At 34.5% G+C, this 21,732-nt stretch overlaps 2 protein-coding genes across 3 annotated transcripts; one reads left to right on the forward strand and one right to left on the reverse strand.

The window, feature by feature from the left end:
• The first annotated feature begins 10,298 nt into the window (after positions 1–10,298).
• Positions 10,299–13,146, forward strand: LOC110925813 (protodermal factor 1). 2 transcript variants are annotated; one of them, XM_022169639.2, is made up of 7 exons: positions 10,299–10,474; positions 10,703–10,750; positions 10,855–10,902; positions 11,013–11,060; positions 11,165–11,206; positions 11,336–11,945; positions 12,655–13,146. In XM_022169639.2, exons 1-7 carry the CDS (start codon positions 10,330–10,332, stop codon positions 12,986–12,988), a joined length of 1,275 nt encoding a protein of 424 aa, XP_022025331.1. In that variant the 5' UTR covers positions 10,299–10,329; the 3' UTR covers positions 12,989–13,146. The 2 variants fall into 2 exon arrangements, with proteins under 2 accessions (XP_022025331.1, XP_035842470.1); XM_035986577.1 differs by lacking the exon at positions 10,703–10,750.
• Positions 13,147–15,400: 2,254 nt separating this feature from the next.
• Positions 15,401–21,111, reverse strand: LOC110925221. The gene is made up of 12 exons (XM_022169188.1): positions 20,925–21,111; positions 20,731–20,832; positions 20,539–20,646; positions 20,364–20,447; positions 19,842–20,280; positions 19,307–19,724; positions 18,783–19,203; positions 17,593–18,707; positions 17,296–17,375; positions 16,732–17,203; positions 16,444–16,572; positions 15,401–15,490 (listed from the first exon to the last, which is right to left on the reverse strand). Exons 1-12 carry the CDS (start codon positions 21,109–21,111, stop codon positions 15,401–15,403), a joined length of 3,645 nt encoding a protein of 1,214 aa, XP_022024880.1.
• Between the last annotated feature and the right edge of the window lie 621 nt (positions 21,112–21,732).

Genomic DNA, 21,732 nt, shown 5'->3' on the forward strand with positions numbered 1-21,732 from the left:
AGGGTGTTCAGGGACCCTAACTAGCTTAGAAAAATAAAAACAATGTGTTTGACAATATTTTTGTGTTCCGGGTAATGTCCGGTTGTTCGGTTGGGTGTTGTCCGTTAAAGTGCTAAATTAATCCATAAGGTGCCTTTTATAATACTTTTAGTGACACATTTAATTCCCAACACTTTGGAAAGTATCTAGGACTATTTTGTCAAGTTTTTGCACTTTACTAGCATAATTAAATGCTGAATTTTATTATTAAGTGCAGAATTCTGCATTTAAAGTGCTGGCATTGTCAGCATGTTTTCTGGGTTATCTGTTCAGTGTGCTAACTGTGCTTTGTGCATCAAGTTTGTCACTTATGTTTGTGTGTAATAAATGTAGTGACAGTATGAAATGTGATGCATATGTATGTATGTAACAGAAAACAGACAGTAGTTTAATCATAGTTGTAATCAAGCACAGTCATTAAGCACAAATTAAATATTAATTAAGTGTATGGATACCTATAAATGTGAGGGTTGTCACACACCTGACCTGGTTCTCTGGCTCGTTTGGAGGTGACGTTCATGCTTCTTTTCGGTCTTAGACCATGTGTAATGGTTAATGCCCCTAGGGGGTATTATTTGCCACACCAGCATTATAACGCCCCTTCAAAAAATGTGTAACGGTTAATGTCTCTTAATGCCCATTCCATTTAATACTTTCCATTTTTATCTCCTTTTTGTGTATTATTCTAGAAATGTCCCTCTTTCTTCATGCCCTTATAACGACCAGGGGGATGGTGCTGGGGGCGTTATCAAATCCTTTCATGCCCCTATAATGGCCATTACGCATAGCCTTAAAGTATTAGAAATGGTGGAGAACTTGGTATTCCATCATTAATTGTTCAATAATGCTGATTAGGACCGAATTAATAAGCAAGTTAATCACCTTTAAAACACCATCATTAAGCTTCAAGAACTCGAATGGTTTATATCAAATTCGTTAACCAAAATACATAAAACCGGTCTCAAACGAATTCTGGAACATTTTACAACTTTATGCAACTCTCAAAACCTGCAACCACTCAAAATCTGTGAATTTAAGCAAAGATCAAAGCTAGGGCTTGGAACTTGATTTCACAATTTCTCCTTCATTCTTTAACCAAATTAGGTAATTCCAAAGCCTAAATTTGTTAATTTTTAAAGTTTTACAAAACACTTCTATTCATCTCTGTGATAGAGGGAATATACAATTCGAATTTAGTTTCTTTATATTTTAGGGTTCTTAGTTTGTAGAATTTGGGGCTTTTGATTCTAGACTTGAGTTTTGATAAAATTGAAAGTAGAATATTGCTTATTACCATGTTAGATCAGTTTGTATAATTTTTGTAAATTATTGGACACCAATTGGATTTATTGTAGATTTTAATCAAGATATATTATATGAAAAAATTATATAAAAATATGAATTAATCAAAATAAAACATCATAAATATTATTTTTTTGATCTTTCTAAGAGATGCAAAAGACTTAGGAATTTTCATAAGTTGTATAATTCATGGTAAAATACTTGGTAATAAAAGGATTAATTAAATTATAAATATAAATTTGGTCTTTTTAATAAAATAAATGATTTTGAATAAAAATATAAGACAAGGTTAAATTTTTGAACTTATAAAATTTAAGAGATGATTTTTTTCATTAGTTTATCAAGAATTGATATTTTGAACATGTAACAACATAAATTGTTATTATCTAAATAAGTTGCCTTATTATTCATTTTTACAATGTTGGACTTAATAGTTATGTTATTAATCAATAGGCTAGATTATAGAATTAACTGGTTAAGTTAGTGATGAATTACTAGACTCAGCATGTACTACAATATAAAAACTATAACATAAGTATTTATGTTAATATTACAAATTTGTCACATTATTTATTTCGTTGCAAATATTAACCTAGTAGTTATGTTGGTATTATTATATGTAATTTTAGGTTATACAAAAGCCCTAAATCATAGGATTTATTTTATAGTTTTGTTATGGAAAATGTTGTTTATGTTATAAACCAGACATTTTAGGCCCAACCCATTACTTATGGGCTTTAGGGTTTACAGTTATATTCATCTCTATATATTGTAATGTTGATTAGAATGAATGATGGAATTCAGTTTATATCTATTTTCTCTTTGGTTTTTATCACGTTATCAGCACGATGCTCTAACCAACTTAGAACCTGAAGTATAGAACCTGCAATTCTACCTATAAAGAACCTGAAGTTCTCCTATAATATATATTTTATATTGCGGCTCGTTTTTAAATAAATAATTCTTTCCTTTGTAGACAAAATATCGAATTTATCAAATCTTAAATTCACTGCACTTGAAATCTCGGGCAACAACTACCCCTCGTGGGCTTTTGATGCTAAAACCCATCTGGAAGCAATGAGTCTGGGGGAGACAATCATTGATGGGAATAAAACGTCCCTTCAAGAAAAAAAACTAAAGCTATGGCATTCCTTCGTCTTCATATTCGTTAAGACCTATAGAGGGAAAACCGTACCGAGGACCCTCTCGAGTTATGGAGAAACATTCAAGAAAGATTTGACCACCTGAAGTTGGTCTTACTCTCTATAGCTCGCTACAAGTGGGTTCATTTAAGGCTACGAGATCATAAGACTGTTAGTGCGTACAACTCTGCCCTACTTCGCATTACCTCTGAGCTTAAATTATGCGGTGAACAAATCACCGACAAAGACATGATTGAGTAAACTATCTCAACGTTCCATTTATCCAACATGCTCTTGGCGCAGCAGTACAGGGAACGTAATTTTACAAAATATTCTGAGTTAATATCATGTTTGTTGGTCGCGGAACAAAACAACAAGCTCATACTACAAAATCATTAAATGCGTGTTATGTGATGATTTTTTTTAGAATATTTGAACTATTGTTCATTTAAAACCTAGTGATGTTTGATTTATAGTTGCATGATGTTTTTATCATACTCAAACATGCAATTTCTTATACTTAACTTGTTTTATTATTTCCAGAAGAAATATGTATACTAGCTCCAGCAGAGCTATTATTGGTGATGAATGTCTGGTAGATAGCGGTAGTACTAACACTATTCTCAAAGATATGAAATTTTTCACTGAGTTGTCTCCGGCAGAGCACACATAACATTATCTTCGGGTGCCCAATTAACTATTGATAATACATTATATTCTAGTAAATCCAGAAGAAATTTACTTAGATTTAAAGATATTCGAAAAAACGGTTACCACCTAAAAACAATATCTAAACATAATATTGAATATCTTCAAATTACTTCAAACAAAAATGGCAAAGAAACAATTGTTGAACAACTAGAAGCCTTATCCTCTGGATCATATTGTACTAATATCAATCCTGTCGAATCATACATGGTGAGTAACCAAAAGCTGTTAGATAAAGACATATTCAATATATGGCATGACCGTCTAGGTCACCCTGGTAGCATAATGATGAGACGAATAATCAAAAGTGCAACCGGGCACCCTCACAAAAACTTAAAACTTTTGCTACCACAAGACTTATCATGTGCAGCATGCTCTCTGGGCAAACTTATAACTCGACCCTCACAAAATAAATTGATACATGAAACCCCATCATTTTTAGAAAGAATCCAAGGGGATATTTGTGGGCCTATTCATCCTCCGTGTGGATCATTCCGCTATTTCTTGGTCTTAATAGACGCATCCTCAGGGCGGTCACATGTGAGCCTTTTAGCTACTCGAAATGTAGCATTTGCCTGACTTTTAGCTCAAATCATACAATTGAGAGCCAATTTCCCCGATAATCAAATTAAAAACATCCGGATGGATAATGCGGGAGAGTTTACATCTCAAGCTTTTAATGACTATTGTATGTCAATTGGGATCAATGTTGAACATTCAGTACCTCATGTTCACACGCAAAACGATTTAGCTGAATCTCTGATTAAACGATTACAAATAATCGCTAGACCACTCTTAATGAGATGTAAATTACCATCTTCTGCATGGGGTCATGCTATTTTGCATGCCGCTGCGCTGATTAGATTGAGACCAACTGCTGATCACGAATACTCCCCATTGCAACTGGTCTCCGGACAAGAACCAAGTTGTCCCACCTTAGAATTTTTGGTTGTACGGTATATGTACCAATACCGCCACCACAACGTACTACAATGGGACCCCAAAGAAGACTGGGTATCTATATTGGTTTTAACTCCTCGTCCATAATTAAATATTTAGAACCAATGACGGGAGACATGTTTACAGCACGGTATGCTGACTGTCATTTTGATGAAACAGTGTTCCCAGTCTTAGGGGGAGATAAGGACAAAGAAAGACTGGTAACACAAGAAATAACGTGGAATGCATCATCGCTATCAAATCTCGACCCCCGAAGTGGTCAATGTGAATATGAAGTCCAAAAGATCATACATTTGCAAAGAATATCGAATGAATTACCAGATGCATTCACAGACACGAATATAGTGACAAAGTCACATGAACCAGCATCAAATGCACCTGCTCGAATTGAAGTAATCCTAGAAGCGATTACTATACAACGAAAGCGTGGGAGACCAATCGGTTCCAAAGACAAAAACCCACGGAAACGAAAAGAGCAAAGTAACGCAGTTGGTGAAAACTCACAAAAGATTATAAGTGAAACCCCGGTAGAGGTGAATGTCCCAGAAGAGACAACTATGAATCCAGAGGAAAATGAAGTTTCAGAAAAAACACCGGTACCGAACGAAAATGAGATCTCTATTAATTATGTATAAGATATTACAATGTGGAACCGGAATAAAACACGTGTTGATGATATATTCGCATATGCTATAGCAACGGATGTAATCAATGAAAATGATTACGTACCTAAAACTTTAGAAGAGTGCATGCACAGAAATGATTGGCCAAGATGGCAAGAAGCCATAAACGCCGAATTGAATTCGCTCGAAAAGCGACATGTTTTCGGCCCTGTAGTCCGAACGCCCATAGACGTCAAACCAGTAGGTTATAAATGGGTGTTTACAATAAAGAGAAATGAAAAGAATGAGATTGTACGATATAAGGCTCGACTTGTAGCACAAGGGTTTTCCCAAATCCCAGGAGTTGATTATGAGGAAACGTATTCCCCTGTAGTGGATGCGATAACCCTTAGGTTCCTAATCAGCCTTACAATCTCTAAAGGACTTCATATGAGACTAATGGATGTCGTCACCGCATACTTATACGGGACACTTGAAAATGACATCTACATGAAAATCCTAAAGGATTAAAATTGCCTGAAGCATTAAAATCAATACCTCGAGATATGTGTTCTATAAAGCTCCAGAGATCTTTATATGGTCTCAAACAATTTGGTCGTATGTGGTACAATCGACTTAGTGAATATCTCGAAAAGGAAGGATACAAGTCTGATGTAATCAGTCCATTTGTTTTTATAAAACGATCACTCTCAAATTTCACTATAATAGCAGTCTATGTTGACGATGTCAACATCATCGGATCTCCTGAAGAGATAGAGAAAGCTGCTCAGTTATTAAAGAAGGAATTTGAGATGAAAGATCTTGGTATGACAAAAGTATGCATCGGACTACAATTTGAGTATCTGTGCAATGGCACATTTGTCCATCAATCAAACTACATCCAGAAGATGTTAGTACGTTTCAATATGGATAAAGCACATCCGTTTAGCGTACCTATGGTTGTCCGACCGCTAGATCCACACAAGGATCCTTATCGCCCTCAAGAAGAAGGCGAAGAAGTACTTGGTCCAGAAGTACCGTACTTAAGCGCGATCGGTGCCCTTATGTATCTCGCAAATAACACAAGACCTGACATTGCATTTGCAGTACATGTACTAGCGAGATACAGTTCGAATCCAACACGTAGACACTGGAATGACATAAAACATATATTCTGGTATATTTGCGGGACACAAGACTTAGGTCTTTTCTATCAGAGAGATCAAAAGTACCAACTTGTTGGGTATACTGATGCCGGATATCTATCAGATCCTCACAAAGCAAAATCTCAGACAGGTTATGTATTCACATACGGTGGCACATCAATTTCTTGGAAGTCAACTAAGCAAACACTTATAGCAACATCATCAAACCATGCCAAATTGATAGCACTACATGATGCTGGTCGAGAATGCGTGTGGTTGAGATCAATGATTAATCACATACAAGAAGCATGCGGATTAGAACAGATCAAGAAGGAGCCGACAATTATTTATGAAGACAATGCTGCTTGCATAGCTTAAATCAGAGAAGGTTATATCAAGGGTGATCGAACAAAGCACATCTCACCAAATTTTTTCTCAACGTATGACTTGCAAAAAGGAGGGGAAATTGATGTTCGCCAGATTAAGTCGAGTGAAAATCTAGCTGACCTGTTCACGAAAGCTTTACCTAAAAGCAGTTTCGAGCAGCTATCACACAAGATCGGTCTTCGTAGATTGAAAGATGTTTGTTGAATTCAGGAGGAGAATTATACACGCTGTACTCTTTTTCCCTTAACTAAGTTTTGTCCCACTGGGTTTTCTTAGTAAGGTTTTTAATGAGGCAGCATAGCTGATCCAGTAGTATCAGTTTATTTATTCAGGTCCTGAAGTACCTATTTAACATCATCCTGGAGTATGTTGTTAAACTGCGTATAATTCTAAATGTCTGAGGGGGAGTGTTATAAACCAGACATTTTAGGCCCAAGCCATTACTTATGGGCTTTAGGGTTTACAGTTATATTCATATCTATATATTGTAATGTTGATTAGAATGAATGATGGAATTCAGTTTATATCTATTTTCTCTTTGGTTTTTATCAGTTTAGTATATTTTTTATTTTTTATTTTAGGGTAACATTGTCTTTTAGAGTTTTCCCCCAAAAACTATGGTGTTAATCTAAGGATCAAATAAACACAAATTGTGAGTAAATCTAACTCTTCCCCATTTTGGTTAATCTAAGGATCAAATAAACGCAAATTGTGAGTAAATCTAACTCTTCCCCATTTTTCCATTTAAACTTTTGCCGTGTATCATGTGTCATATATTCGCATACTTTTTCACTTTAATCATAACATGCAAAATTAGTGTGTAAATCATGTGTTTGTGTAGTTGTAGTTTGTTTATGTACTTATGTGAAGTCGCGGTCAATTGTATTCTAGCACGTCATTGTGGATCCACTGGCTAACCGGTTCCCCATAGCCATAGGTTGTAGCTTGGTATCGCCACCATCATTAGATTGGCTCTTCGGGGTTTGAGTCTCGCATAGTCGCATAGTCATACATTCTCAGAGTCAGATAATCGCTTTGTTAGCATATTCTCATGATCGTATCATCTTATTTGGTATGTATGAATTATTGTTGTTGTAATTTATATATTGCGATCATTATTCGAACACTTGAATTGCATGTTGAATACTTTCTTAAAAAAAATAAACAAATTATTTTATAAAATGTAGATTTACTCACCAACATTTTTATTGACCCAAAATTACTTTTACGTGTGATACAGGAAATTAGGTGTGATCAAGGCCGGTTTTGGGCCTGTGCGAGAGGTGCAAACGCACAGGGCCCAAAATATCTAGGGGTCCAAAGTTGTTTTAAAACAAGTATTATATTTTTTATATATAGACTTTTTGTAGTTTAAAATACACAAACTGAACTTTAGCTCAGCGGATGCGAAAATTGCCTGAGACTTCTTAGTTCCAAGTTCGAATCCCTCTGTTGTTATTTTGGCTTCTTCACATTCATTTTTTGTTTGGGCCTTTGGGCCTCAAGGGCTAATTTCAGCTTGATCTGTGATTTTGACTTCTCCACTCACACCAATTGCAACTTTTGTAAGCTTATTTTTTAGTTTAATTTCTGATTTTAACATCTAAATTTGGGCGTTCATAAATTTGCAGGTTCTTTCATTTTTTCTTCTCATTTAACTTTTTACATAACAAACTTTATATGTTTTCTTGTTTAAATTTTTAGGTTTTTTATTTTTCTTACAACCATTTACAAAATAAACTTAGAAGAACTCAATATTTAGTTCTGTTAATTTTATTTGTATAAAATGTTCCTATTTTCAAACTAATTTGGATATGTTTACACATATTACACTTTTTTTTGCTACACTACTTTTGTTTTGTTTATTTTCCGTTAACAATTATCATCTTCTTGTGGGTTTTTGATATATGATTGATGAGTTTATATTATATGGAGGGGCCCAATTTTTTTGTCTCGCACGGGGCCCAAAAGTTTTTTTTTTAATCATTTTCGAGGACGACCCTGGGTGTGATGAGTTGAAGACGGAGACACATAGGATGTGCGTTAGAAAATAAACTAGATTTTATCGCATGTTTTATGACTTTGAGCATTGTATGAATTATTTTAAAGTTATATGTTATGCGACATTTTAATTTTGACATGATTAAATATTTAACCTTATAATAGTTGCAATAAGCTTTGAACAATTATCATGCCCCAATCAATAATTCGCTGCGGGCCAGGGTGTGACATGGCGTAATTTTAACGTTTCTTGTATTGGGTGAGGAAGTGAGTTTGTTTCCTGTTGTTTTCGTTGGTTTTGGCGTAGTCTTTGTTGGCTTTGTATTTTTTGTATTGGTTAGCCGTAGACTGGCATGTATTTTCTATCAACGATTTTTTTTAGATTTTTTGTCGTTGGTCGTTATAAAAAATTGTTCAAAGAGCAATACCTAGAGATTTCAATTTCCTTGTTTACAATACATCTTTAATAACATAGCATTATAATGTGCTTATTTTTATATATCTTTCTCAGTATTATACGGTACCGGTTCATGTTTAGGGTTTTCAATTGATGTAAAATACGTATCGATATTCTTTTGGGCATTTTACAACTTTATTGTTTGGATTTTATCTTTCGGTTTGCAATACTGCTTCGATACCGTAATGAACCGAATTGGTACCGACGAAATTCTTGCCGCAATGCAGGGGGGAATTTTAATAATTATTATTGAATTTCTGATATATTTACAAAAATAATAACTTTGATAAATTTGTTTGACCTTAGTGGAAAATGTTTATCAACTTTCCTATGTTATAAAGCGCAAATTTGACCGAGTCTTAATATGTACCAAGACAAATTTTGGGCATTTGGTTAAACATAATACTATTATGTTCCACATTGCCGCGTTAAAAGAAGTTATGTTCCACGTTAACTACACAATAATGATAAACGATGATCAATATACCAAATTATATGAAACAAACCTAACTAAATTTGAAGATTATGAGATGGTCAATATGGTAAGACATAACAAGTCAAAGATCTTTGTATCCTTTTAGGAAGTAACAAATCATTTGGTTGAGAAATAATCTTATGATAGTGTTTCAAGAAAAAAAAAAGGTACTTAAGGAATTGAACATCAATAGTCAAAAAACGAAACATATCATATCAAATTCTTCTTCACTCATGATAATAAATTTGGGAGATTATTCTTGACATTATACTCCAAATTGGAAAATTAATAAATTAATTATCTCACATTTAATTTGTTCAAAGTGTAATCTCTAGAAATTACATTCCCTTTGTACTATAACTCTTTCATAATTCAAAGACATAGTTTGACTTTATAGTTAATTCGTGATAACCTCATACGAAATATGATAGTACTCTTAAATCTATTTCCATTCAAAGCAAAGCCCTCACACCTTTTCATTGGTCTATAAAATTGAAAATACTAATATCGTTAAATTATATATGTATATATATGTTTTGACATTAAATAATGGTTAGTGTATATTTACTTTCCTATCAAATAATACTGCAAATTTCATAGAATTTTAATACCAAGGCAATAATTCTGGGCATTTGTTAAGTACAAACATATATAATATTATTATGTCCCACATTAATTACATAATGATAATAAAAGATGGTCAAATTATACCAGATTTTTTTTAAACTAAATCAAACCTAGCTAATTAATATAATTGAAGATATTGAGTAACAAAAGTCAACTCTAAGTTCTAAAAACCTCTAAATTAGAAGCTTATGAGATAAAAAGTCAATCCTAATTAATAAAAATTGAAGATAAAATGTATAGATATGTACACACCATTTTTGTTTATTTATTTATAATTGAAACAAGGTCAAAACCTTTGGTTAAACTTGTGAGAAGTATAGAGTGAGCAATCAATAGCATCTTAAATGCAGGCAACAAAGAATCAACAACCATATACCTCATTTCCTTGCTTTAATTTACTATATTACCATACCTCCATCTTTCTTTTTTGCTATATATATGACTTGAATCATAACCATTCCCCACACCATTTCTTGACTCAAAAATGGGGACAACCAAAACCCTACAAACTTGTTTTCTTTTATGGGTATTTGCTGCTGGTTTCTGTGCTGCTTCTTCAAGCTTTCAAGATGAGAAAAACATCTACTTTTACTATACTCCATACTCAGATGCTTCTCCTCCTCCCGTTGGTATAAATTTTAACTTCTGAATGACGATGTTTTATTCTTTGTGATTTTTTTATAGAATGTTATGCATCCTTTTGTTGATTCTTGATTTGTGGGATTTGTTTGTAACGTAGTTTCTTACCAATTGGTAAAAAAATAGAGTTTTTGAGTGATGAATTTATAAAAATGTGTTTTTGTAAGAATTTTATGTACCCTTTTGTTGATTCTTGATTTGTGGGATTTGTTTTTCAGTTTCTTACCAAAATCCACCTCCTGCTTATTCAGATGCTCCACCAACTGGTAAAAGTTTAGAGATTTTGTGTGATGAATTTTATGAAAATAGCTTTTGTAACATTTTAATGTACCCTTTTGTTATATTATTGATTTGTGGAATTTGTTTGCAGTTTCTTATCAAAATCCACCGCCTGCTCATGCAAATGATCCACCAGTTGGTACGTAAAAGTTTAAGGATTTTGAGTGATGATTTTGTTTTGGCTTTTTTTTTTGTAAGACTTTAATGTAGCATTCTTTTAATTCCTGATTTATCTTTGTTTGTTTGCAGTTTCTTACCAAAATCCACCACCAGCTCGTGCAAATGATCCACCCGCAGGTGTGTGTGTGTGAACGTGTGTTTATTTGTTTGTAGAATCTGACATGCGTTTTTTATGATTCTTTAATTTATGGTTTTTTTTTCTTTGTAACGTCTGTTTGCAGTTTCAAATCCACCGCCAGCTCATGCAAATAATCCTCCCCCAGGTAAAAGTTTATAAAATATTATGTCATAAATCTTTTAAAATTTGTGTGTTTTTTTAAACCGTATCCTACTTCTAAATACTCCTATACATTATTATTTTTTATTATTGATTTACTGTGATTTGTTTGCAGTTTCATATCAAAATCCACCGCCGGATCAATCAAACAACCCACCGTCAGGCGGAGGCAATACACCACCTCACCATCACCAGCATCACCACCACCACCATGAACACAAACCACCAACTAATTGTGGAACACCACCACCACCATCACCATCACCACCATCACCATCACCACCACCATCACCATCACCATCGCCACCACCATCATCACCATCACCACCACCACCACCATCATCTAGTGCCTATGGTGACCCCACTCCACCACCTCCCAGCGGTGGCAATTCCCCTAGTGGCACTCCTCCACCACAATCTGGATACCACTACTACCCTCCACCTTCTACCACCACCCCACCACCCTCTGGATATTATTATCCTCCACCTTCTACAACCACCCCACCGTCCACTCCTCCTACTGACCCTCCGTCCACCACTCCTTACTACATCACCCCACCGCCACACCCCAAGCACACCACTCCACCGCCACACCCCAAGCGCACCACTCCACCGTCTCACCCCAGATCACCCACCACCCCACGGTCTACCCCTCCTCCGCCTGGTGACGTGTTCGGATCACCTCCGTTTTTCCCAAATATACCATTCTTTGGTGGCACATGCGAGTAAGTCAATCATTATATCGTTTATGGTGTACAAACTCATGCAATACGCGCGTCTATATATAACCTAGTTCAAATATATAAAAAAAATGCAAGGTTTATGTAAATGGACAGGTCAGTGAACCAAGCGCATTAATGGTTTACTGGTCGGACTAGATTTAGTACACGATGAAGCGATACATTATTAAAAAAATTGAAATATAAATATATAACGATTTTTTAGATAAAATATAAATATACTAGCTTTTTTTTAAGTATTGAGGTCTAAAGGAAAAAAAAATAGAGTTCAAAATAGTAAATTAATGGTTTAATGATATTTTGAAAAAAAAAAAACAAAAAAGTATTAAAAAAAGTTGAAATCCCACCGACCACCTCAATCCGGTTTTTAGTGTCGGTTCAAATGAAAACAGTTCAAATACAGATAGTCGGACTACTGGTGATTTGGGATCATACCTCTTCATTTTGAAAACACACAAAAAAAAAAAAAAAAAAAAAAAAATCATTGGTGAAATATCCATGTCTGTCTTGGCCTGGATGAGGTCCCTGAAAAACATACACATTTAAGTAGGTAATTTTTTTATAAAATTCAAATTATATCACGAGCCAAAATTTAAAACAATATTGGTACTTAAAAGGGACAAAATTTATTAATTTTACACCTGAAAGTGCAAAATCTAACCATATCCTATATTATGAATCATTACACATACAGTTTCTGGAGGACACACCCAAACTTGATCCCAGATCTATGCAACTGGTGGCGTAGCACATTCGGCCCACTCTTGGGGCTAGGCAGCATTCCCGGGTTCGGCTCAGACATGAGCTTTCAGAACGCACTTTCAAACACCAGAACCGATGGCATTGGTGCACTTTACCGTGAAGGAACCGCTTCTTTGCTCAACTCTATGGTAAACCCGAACTTCCCGTTCGCAACCAACGATGTGGTAGAAAGTTTCGTGGCTGCACTAGTCTCGAATCAGGCGGCAGCGGCCCAAGCTCACCTTTTCAAGCTAGCCAATGAGGGTCAACTCCAGCCAAGAGTGTAGTTACCAACTGCATTGATCTTTGTCTATTTCATATAAACTTTTATTTATTGTTTGTAGTGGGATATTTTTGATAATTAGCCGCTACGATATATGATGTTCTGCACCATGTATGTTTACATGGATTATCAGAAGTTTTGGATAAAATGATGAATTTATGAGATTATGACTGTTGTTGACCATGGTCAAAGTATTTATGAAAGTAATGTGAAGTAACAGAAGTGGAGTTTAAAGGCATTAAAGAAGGGTTGGTTATAGCATACGTACTAGTACTTTAGCAAGTAAATGCTTTGGTACTCACTTTTGAAGCAACAAATTAACTCATGTACCCAATGATCTAAAATGGCTGGCATAAAATTCAAATATTGGGACACTTTTTGTTCTTAACCTCTTGGATTAGTAACTCGATGTCGGGTTTCCACGCATCTGGGAGAGCCAAGGGGCTGGCAGCGGTCGAGTAGTCAACCTTGGTCACAGCGCTCGGTGTTACGGTGGTTGGCACGTCGTTCCTTGCCGTTAAAAAAAAAGTAACTAACTCAATGTGTGTAACACATTAAAAAAACATTAATGTCCCACATTTCATCCACCCACGATCATAGAGATTACCAGAATTAAAATTGAAATTTTAAACTCTTAATAAGTAGCAGAGTTCAGTACCAACTCTGTTCAAACTTCAAACCCTAAACCCATGGAATCTCACATTATTTATCCTTTTCGAAAGCAATTTGTTCATTCATATTTCAACAATTATAAATCAACAAAACAAATATTCGACAGATCTGCAAGCAGTTCTTTTAGTCGTTTTATTGAACCTGAAATGTAACTCATATGTTAAAAAATACAATATGAATGAATTTGGCCCATTTCCTGTTTAGTTAGGGGCTGTTTGGCAACATCTGAATGGTTAAGTGCTGAAGCAGTAAGAGGTCTGAACCATTAAGTGCTGAAGCAGTAAGAGGTCTGAACCATTAAGTGCTGAACCAGTAAGAGGTCTGAACCATTAAAAGCTTGTATAATGTTTAATTGTTCAGAGGCAAATGTCTGACCAATTCAGATTAGAGGTCTTAACCATTCAGACGCTGTATAAATCTTAACCATTCAGAGCAAATGTCTGTACCATTCAGACATCTGCTCGTGAAACAAACAGTCTGAATCATTAAGTGCTGAACCAGTAAGAGCTCTGAACCATTAAGAGCCTCATTAAGAGGTAAACAAACAGCCCCTTAGTCATTTAAGCTTAACCAATTTGTCCAATCAAAAATAAATATAACCCAAATCAATTTGCTTATAAACGGTTAAAATGGGTTGCGGTTTGACCTATTATTTTTTCTTTTTGATTTTTTTTATTCTAAATTTTGAACATGTCAGCAGGTCGACGACCTGTTTAATAAAATGGGTTAAACGTGTTGACCCAAATACAACACGTTTAATTAACAGGATTAAGCTTGTCAACCAAAATAGGACATGTTTATTAAATGGTTAATCACACATTCACACATAAAGATCATTCATACTAACTCCTTACTCCTTTCATGCAGCTGAGGCTGCTTCATTTTTTCAAGCTAGCTCACAATCTCACTTTTAGCACATATATATTATCCAATCTTTCATGCAGCAACTGCAAAAACACAAGAACGTGACAATGTAAACTCCTATAAAACATGTTAAAATACAGTTGTCCAAAACTTTTCAGAATTAGAGAAACCTCCTCCTCACTTGGTGGTTCCAGAATTTATTAAGGAGAAAAGAAAAGTTCAATTTTTCTAGCCAAATACAACCAGGGTGTTAGTATTATAAAATACACATCGATAATCATAAGAACCATGTAATATAATTCTTATCTATCGGTATCAGATGACCAATTCCAATCTTGCCTTTAGTTCAAGAGAAAGCTAAAAAGATGCATATATAAAACAAATGATTCAGTGTCTACGCATGCATTTCAAGAAAAAAAAATAAACGCTGTAGCTATTCTTACCATATGTATTGCAATACCTTCCAAAGCTTGATTGTAAAGAAGAACATCACCGAATTCATTGGATCTCTAACCATATCAGAGTCATAGTACACCTATGAGATTAATTGGGACTTATTTAAGTTAATTGTGTATACCTTTTGCCTAACTCCAAGATAGATATGCTTTCATCAAGCTTGCTAGTCACGACATCAAACCAGATATATGAGCCCAATCACTACAGGTCTTTAGCCATATCCTCCTATCTTGAGATCTCCATGAAAAAGAATGAACCTTCAGGGACTTCTGAAGAGCTAATTCCAAGTAATCAAAAGCAACACCTAATCAAACTTTAGTGAAAGAATGGGTGTCACATTCTATTTAATAAAATATAAATTCATTGATATATAGAAGCAATAAGAAAAAGGTTTGAGTCACACCAACTTCTTTCAAAACATCTCCTAGGGATTTCCAGCTTCTATGGCTCCTTCAAACCATTCGTGGAGACCCGGAGCTTCTAGAACTTGCAACAACACAGCTTCAACAGGCAACTGCAATCCAAATAACTTCATCGTTCGCCTTAAAAAATCGAGCCTCATCAGGCATGTACTTGAAGATAATGTTATTAACAACATGTGTTCTCAGGATAGGCTTAATGCAGAGCAAGTATCAGATGCTTTCAAAAAGTTGTATTGCTTTCCAACAAACATTTCCTAACAACAGTTCCTCCATTATACCCAACAGACGTTGCCAGGTTGACAAAAGTCTAGTATCATCATAGATTTTGTAAAACTTCTTTGTAAACCACATTAGTAGTGGTTGTACAGACTCGTTTCTCTTTATCACAAATCAAAATTTTCAACCCCTTCCTACTTTTTACTCTAGATACAACAACATAGAGCTGGCCATGACTAAACACTGGAAGTGGAAGATATAAACTAACACGCTCCAATGATTGTCCTTGACTTTTATTTATTGTCATAGCAAAACACAGTGAAAGTGGGAATTGTCTTCGAGAAATCTTCACTGGTATTCTTTTATTAGAAGGTGTCATCTTCAGTCTTGATATCAAAGTATGATGACCTATATTAGTCCCTGTGATAATTTTTGCTTCAATCACAACTTTTCCGAGCCTCGTGACTTGTAAACGTGTACCATTACACAATCCATTTGCCTGATCAATGTTTCTGAGTAACATGACTGGAGCACCAAGTTTCAGTACTAATTTATGGTTAGGTAAACCAGATAAACGAAGATTGTTTAACACATCAGGAGGAAACAATGCCTTATTAAGCTCTGATTCTTCCTCCGATTGACATGAACTATCTGAACTAAAATAAACCTTTTCTTCACCAGGCAGACTCTCTAACAACTCTTTATTTATTGAATCCACTACTTCATTAGTTGGAGCAAGAATCGCTCTTTGTTAGAAATACGCTAAATCCCACAAAAACTTATTCATGCCCGGATATATAAATGAAATGAGAGAAGAAATAGGATTGACTTGGTCATGAATAAGTAAATCATCTGGTATTTCAATATCAATCTCACCATCATTTTCTTCACCAAGCAGACCATCACCAAGCTTTAAAATCCATTCTCCAAATTCCTTTATTTCTTTCAAATCTGCTTCCTGACAACCAACTCTTAATCTCATATTCTCAGTTAGCTTTAGTACTTGACAGTGCCGCCATATATATCAAGAATTCAAAGAAGCATTGACTATCATTGTTCTGGTACCTTTAGGGATGACCGGAAGAATTTGTCTAAAATCACCACCAAATAGAATTACCTTTCCCCCAAACGGCCTGGATTGCATATTCGGTTGACTGGAGCGTGATATGTCTCTCATTGTTCTATCAAGAGCCTCGAAACAATGCTTGTGAGTCATAGGTGCTTCATCCCAAATAATCAATGTTGCTCTTTTAATTAACTCACCTAACTCAGTATTAGGCTCTATCGAACATATCGAATTCTCATTAATGTTGATTGGAATTACAAACCTTGAATGAGCAGTTCTACCACCATCCAGCAAAAGTGAAGCAATTCCACTGGATGCAACATTCAATACAACTTCACCTTTTGATCGTAATGCAGCTGAGAATGTCTTCCAAAGAAACGTCTTTCCAGTTCCACCATAACCATATACAAAAAACACACCTCCATCACCTTTTTCAATCGCTTCCATAACAATTTTATATATCCTTTCCTGTTTGGCAGTTAAACACTTTACATAACAATCATGTTCCCTTTGAAGAGCTAGTCTGTCATACGATAATTCTTTCATTATCAATCGATTGTTAGATGATGAAACATAATTGTCCGGAACACTTGGCATATCATTAAAATTTCTCACTGTACTTCCATTGGTAAGTAGCAACCTTTCAATTTCAGATAGACAAATATTTTCAAGTTCTTCTTGTTAAAGATCCAAATCTAAAACAAATGTTGAAAAAAGTATTAGTTTTTTCCCAATAACAGAGCTATTGCATAATTTTAATGTAGTTGTATATAACTTTAATAAAATAATCACATTACCTGCAATACCAGTTATCTTTCATTGCTGATACAAAATGTCTTCACATAACAGGGACTTCGTTTCTGACCAAAAAACACCAGGACGAGATATCGAATTTGACAGCAACAACATTACAAAAAAAGTCCTCAAGAAATCTCTGGTTGACCATGTGATAGCTTCTTTGACAGCATTAACATATTCTTTATCATCATCCAACAGTCCCCGTGCAAAACATGCATCTTTAAATGTTTGAAAAACCTGCCCATCAACTCTTTTTATATCTTCAAAACAGGTTGGTCCCTTAATATGATTCAGTAAAATCCTTAGGTAATAACAATCACCAAGTGATGGTGGGACATAATGTATCCTCCCAATTGATCCATACAGATGCTTTCTTCGATTCCACTTGCGATTTTTAGTATTCCATACATAATATCTCGGAAACTGAACATACCTCAATGTCCTGGAAAATTCATCGACTTTATTACAATTCATCCACTCTGTGAACATTGTCATTTTCACAGTTGGATCAGTAACAATATCACACAAATTATCATGATCGTTATACACAATACTCTGACCATCTTCACAATGAAAAGGTAATACTTCAACAGCTGGAGATCTATAATGTATATCATACATGAATATTCTCCAAGCAGCTTCACAAGTAGAGATATATCTATAATCAAGGTATGATTTTATCTCATCTACAGCTACATTCTGTTCCGTATCATTCTTGATGCTATTGGCTTGAAAAACAGAAGCAGTGACTCTATCAGGCCCCTTATTAATATATTTAAACAAATATTTTATAGAACCTGACTGGTTGCACCATTCAATGTTAACGTGGGACTGATACTTTCTGAGCAAGAGAGCATTGTAAGGAACTACAAATCTATAATCAAGTGTCACACCATTCTTTACTATTGTATTACTTGTTTGACGACGATGATAGACAGGATATCCTTCAGAATCAACACAAGTCTCATCTACATATTTTTTTGGAAACTTTTTAGAACATTTTTGCTTAACCATACATGGACAAAGTGGGTTGTTTGTACCACATGGTCCATGAATCATAAATTGCTTGACAAGCTCATATAATTCAGGATCTCTTTCTTTATCTGGTATCTCAGCACTAATAACACGATCAATATCAGATGCAGTTGGAAATTTGCTTTCAGCACCCAAGAACAAACATATGTGAGCATATGGGAGTCCACGCTTCTGAAATTCCACTGTATACATAACTGAAATTTTTCAACAGTGAGCTGTTAGATAAATATAATTAGATGTTCAAAGTAAAAAATATAACTAAAGGGTACCTGCTTGTATATCACCAAAGAATTTATCTTTCTTGAAATCTTTTATAAGATGATCCAATTTACACTTGAATAATCTAGAGATAATATTCGGTCTGTCTTCAGCATTAAGAGCTTTATCGTGCAAACACCTGTAAATCTCAGGCCAGTTTGGATTACAAGTCGCCGTTATGAATAAATCGGGATATCCAACAGACTTGCAAATTGCCATAGCATCCAAGTAGTTTTGCATCATATATCTAGAACCACCAGTAAATGATGAAGGTAAAAGTATAGGTTTACCACAACTTGAGGCATTATTCTCTCCACGTTCAACAGTAGCATTCAAGTTCTTAAGACTTTGCGTTCTAAGTTTAGGTTGTTGTGTCCTTATATAATTCAACCTGGCAGATTCTATCATCGTGTATCCATCAACCAAAAACTGCTGAAATAGTTTTTTTCGCATTAAGTAACAATGAAAACTGATTCTGTCTATCTTGAATTTTGTAACAAAAGAATTTTCTAAATGTAAGATTGGTTCTAAGTACCTCATTATCAATCGCAATCCCTCTATGTTTAATACCAACTCTATAACCATCTTCTGCATATGGGAAAATAAGTGGATATTGCAAAGCAAGGTAAGAGGGATGAAGCTCACTAATTCTTTGAAGACCACCAGACTTCTTTCTAACAACAATGTCCTGTTTATCAAATGCTCCATCAAAATCACCAGTTATTAACGCAACAATTTCTGATGTTGTTGGCAAATTGTGAACTCTTCCATCCTTATCTCTTGTTCCAATAAGCTTCAAACTTACATCTTGAAACTCATTTTCTTGAAAACAATCTCTTACCATTCTGAAGGACTGGACAAGACGATTGCAAGAATCCAACATATCTTTAAGACCCTTGATGGTTGTACTATCAAGCTGATTGTTTCTTGTAGTTTTGAATTCTATCTGAGAACTGCCAGAAATATAAAATGTTAAAATTTACATTCATTTCAAATGATAATGAATGTAAATATACTGAGAAGCAAAATATATATATTCATAAATGCCACAATTATCATAAAGAATTTACCTTACTGCTTTTTGACGATTTACCACTTCGTTTTGTGAATCATATATGTAAACCTGTGAGAATTTGGGTTCTTCCCCATCGTCCGGAAGTAGACTAGCCATTCGATGATAATTCTGACCTTGTAGTCTAAATACATAAGGACCTTTACTTCTCTGATAACTTTTGTCAACCTTCCCATCAAGAGATGTGAAGGAAAACATCATGTTATATGCTCGAATATTATCCATGAAATTGCGAGACTGTGAGGTATGACTTTTATATAAATGACGTAGTAATGGAGGAGGTGTAAGCGGTGATGGTAGCTCAACATCTCCATTTGAACAACAAAGAGAATAGGATGTTTTCTTACGTTTTTTATTTCCCCTAAGCATTTCATCTTCCCATAACATTGCATCACATTTAGAACACACAAAGATGGCATCTCCATGATCAATATAATCTACAGACTTAGCAAATTTATAAGTCAACATATGTTATCTACATATTGAAAACTTAACAGGAATTTACATTCGTATCTTATACCTTTAGAAATTTCATGAATCTTCTTTACCACAGAATCTGCTAACATCTCTTCACTCATTGGTAATTCAATTTTAGATATTCCACCTATATTGAAGCTTGTAAAATAAGACATATATAACAATTCATAAAAACTAAGATTAAACAAATATTTTGTTTCCAAAAATTTAAAACATACAATTTGTAATATCTGATAATGGAGTCTTCTCAACAAAATAGGATGTTAGCTTAGTACTCCCAAAAGGAGTGTGATGTACATTCCTTGATGAGATTTTTCTTAATGAATCTTATAAGGCAAAAGTATATAAAATAAATGAACAAAACTACAATTCATAATTAAATTAGAAAAAAATATCTGCAGTAAGTTTACCTTTTTCTTTTGTAGATGAGTGACACACATTACTACTAATATCTGGGGTAGCATAAGTAGGAAGGTGATACGCATTCCTTCTTTCGACATTGGTGGTTGAAGCTTGTAAAATAGAACATATGTAAGGATTCCAAAAACATAACATATACATACATATTTCTTTTAAATTTTGTTTGCAAAACTATAACACATACCACTTGAAGTATTTGAAAATGGAATCCTTTCAATAGAATCGGATGTTGATGCAGGATGACAACCTCTGTTGTTTCTCTTTTGTTGAAGAACATACTTCCTTTTTTCTCTTTCTTCAGCACACCTTTGATGTTCACTTGCTTGAAGGTCAACTTCATACTTACTTGAAATTGTGTTATCTGTATCCATGATTTAAAATACTTGAATGAAGAAGATTGTTGACCACTCGAGAAAAGAACTTTGAAAGTATTGTGAAAATTATTTGAAATTAACAAAAAATATCTGCAGTAAGTATACCTTTTACTTCTGTAGATGAATGAAACGAATTACTACTAATATTTAGAGTGGCATAACCAGGAAGATGATACACATTCCTTCTTTCAACATTGGTGGTTGAAACTTGTAAAATAGAACATATGTAAGGATCCCAAAAACATAAAATATACATACATATTTCTTTTAAATTTTGTTTGCAAAACTATAACACATACCACTTGAAGTATTTAAAAATGGAATCCTTTCAACAAAATCAGATGTTGATGTAGGATGACAACCTGTGTTGTTTCTCTTTTGTTGAAGAACATACTTCCTTTTTTCTGTTTCTTCAGCACAGCTTTGACGTTGACTTTCTTGAAGGAGCACTTCATATTTACTTGAAATTGTGTTATCTGTATCCAAAAAATATCTGCAGTAAGTATACCTTTTACTTCTGTAGATGGGTGAAACAAATTACTACTAATATTTGGAGTAGCATAAGCAGGAAAATGATACACATTCCTTCTTTCAACATTGGTTGTTGAAACGTGTAAA

Source organism: Helianthus annuus, chromosome 17 (genome assembly GCF_002127325.2).
Source record: "Helianthus annuus cultivar XRQ/B chromosome 17, HanXRQr2.0-SUNRISE, whole genome shotgun sequence".
NCBI classification, from domain to species: Eukaryota; Viridiplantae; Streptophyta; class Magnoliopsida; order Asterales; family Asteraceae; genus Helianthus; species Helianthus annuus.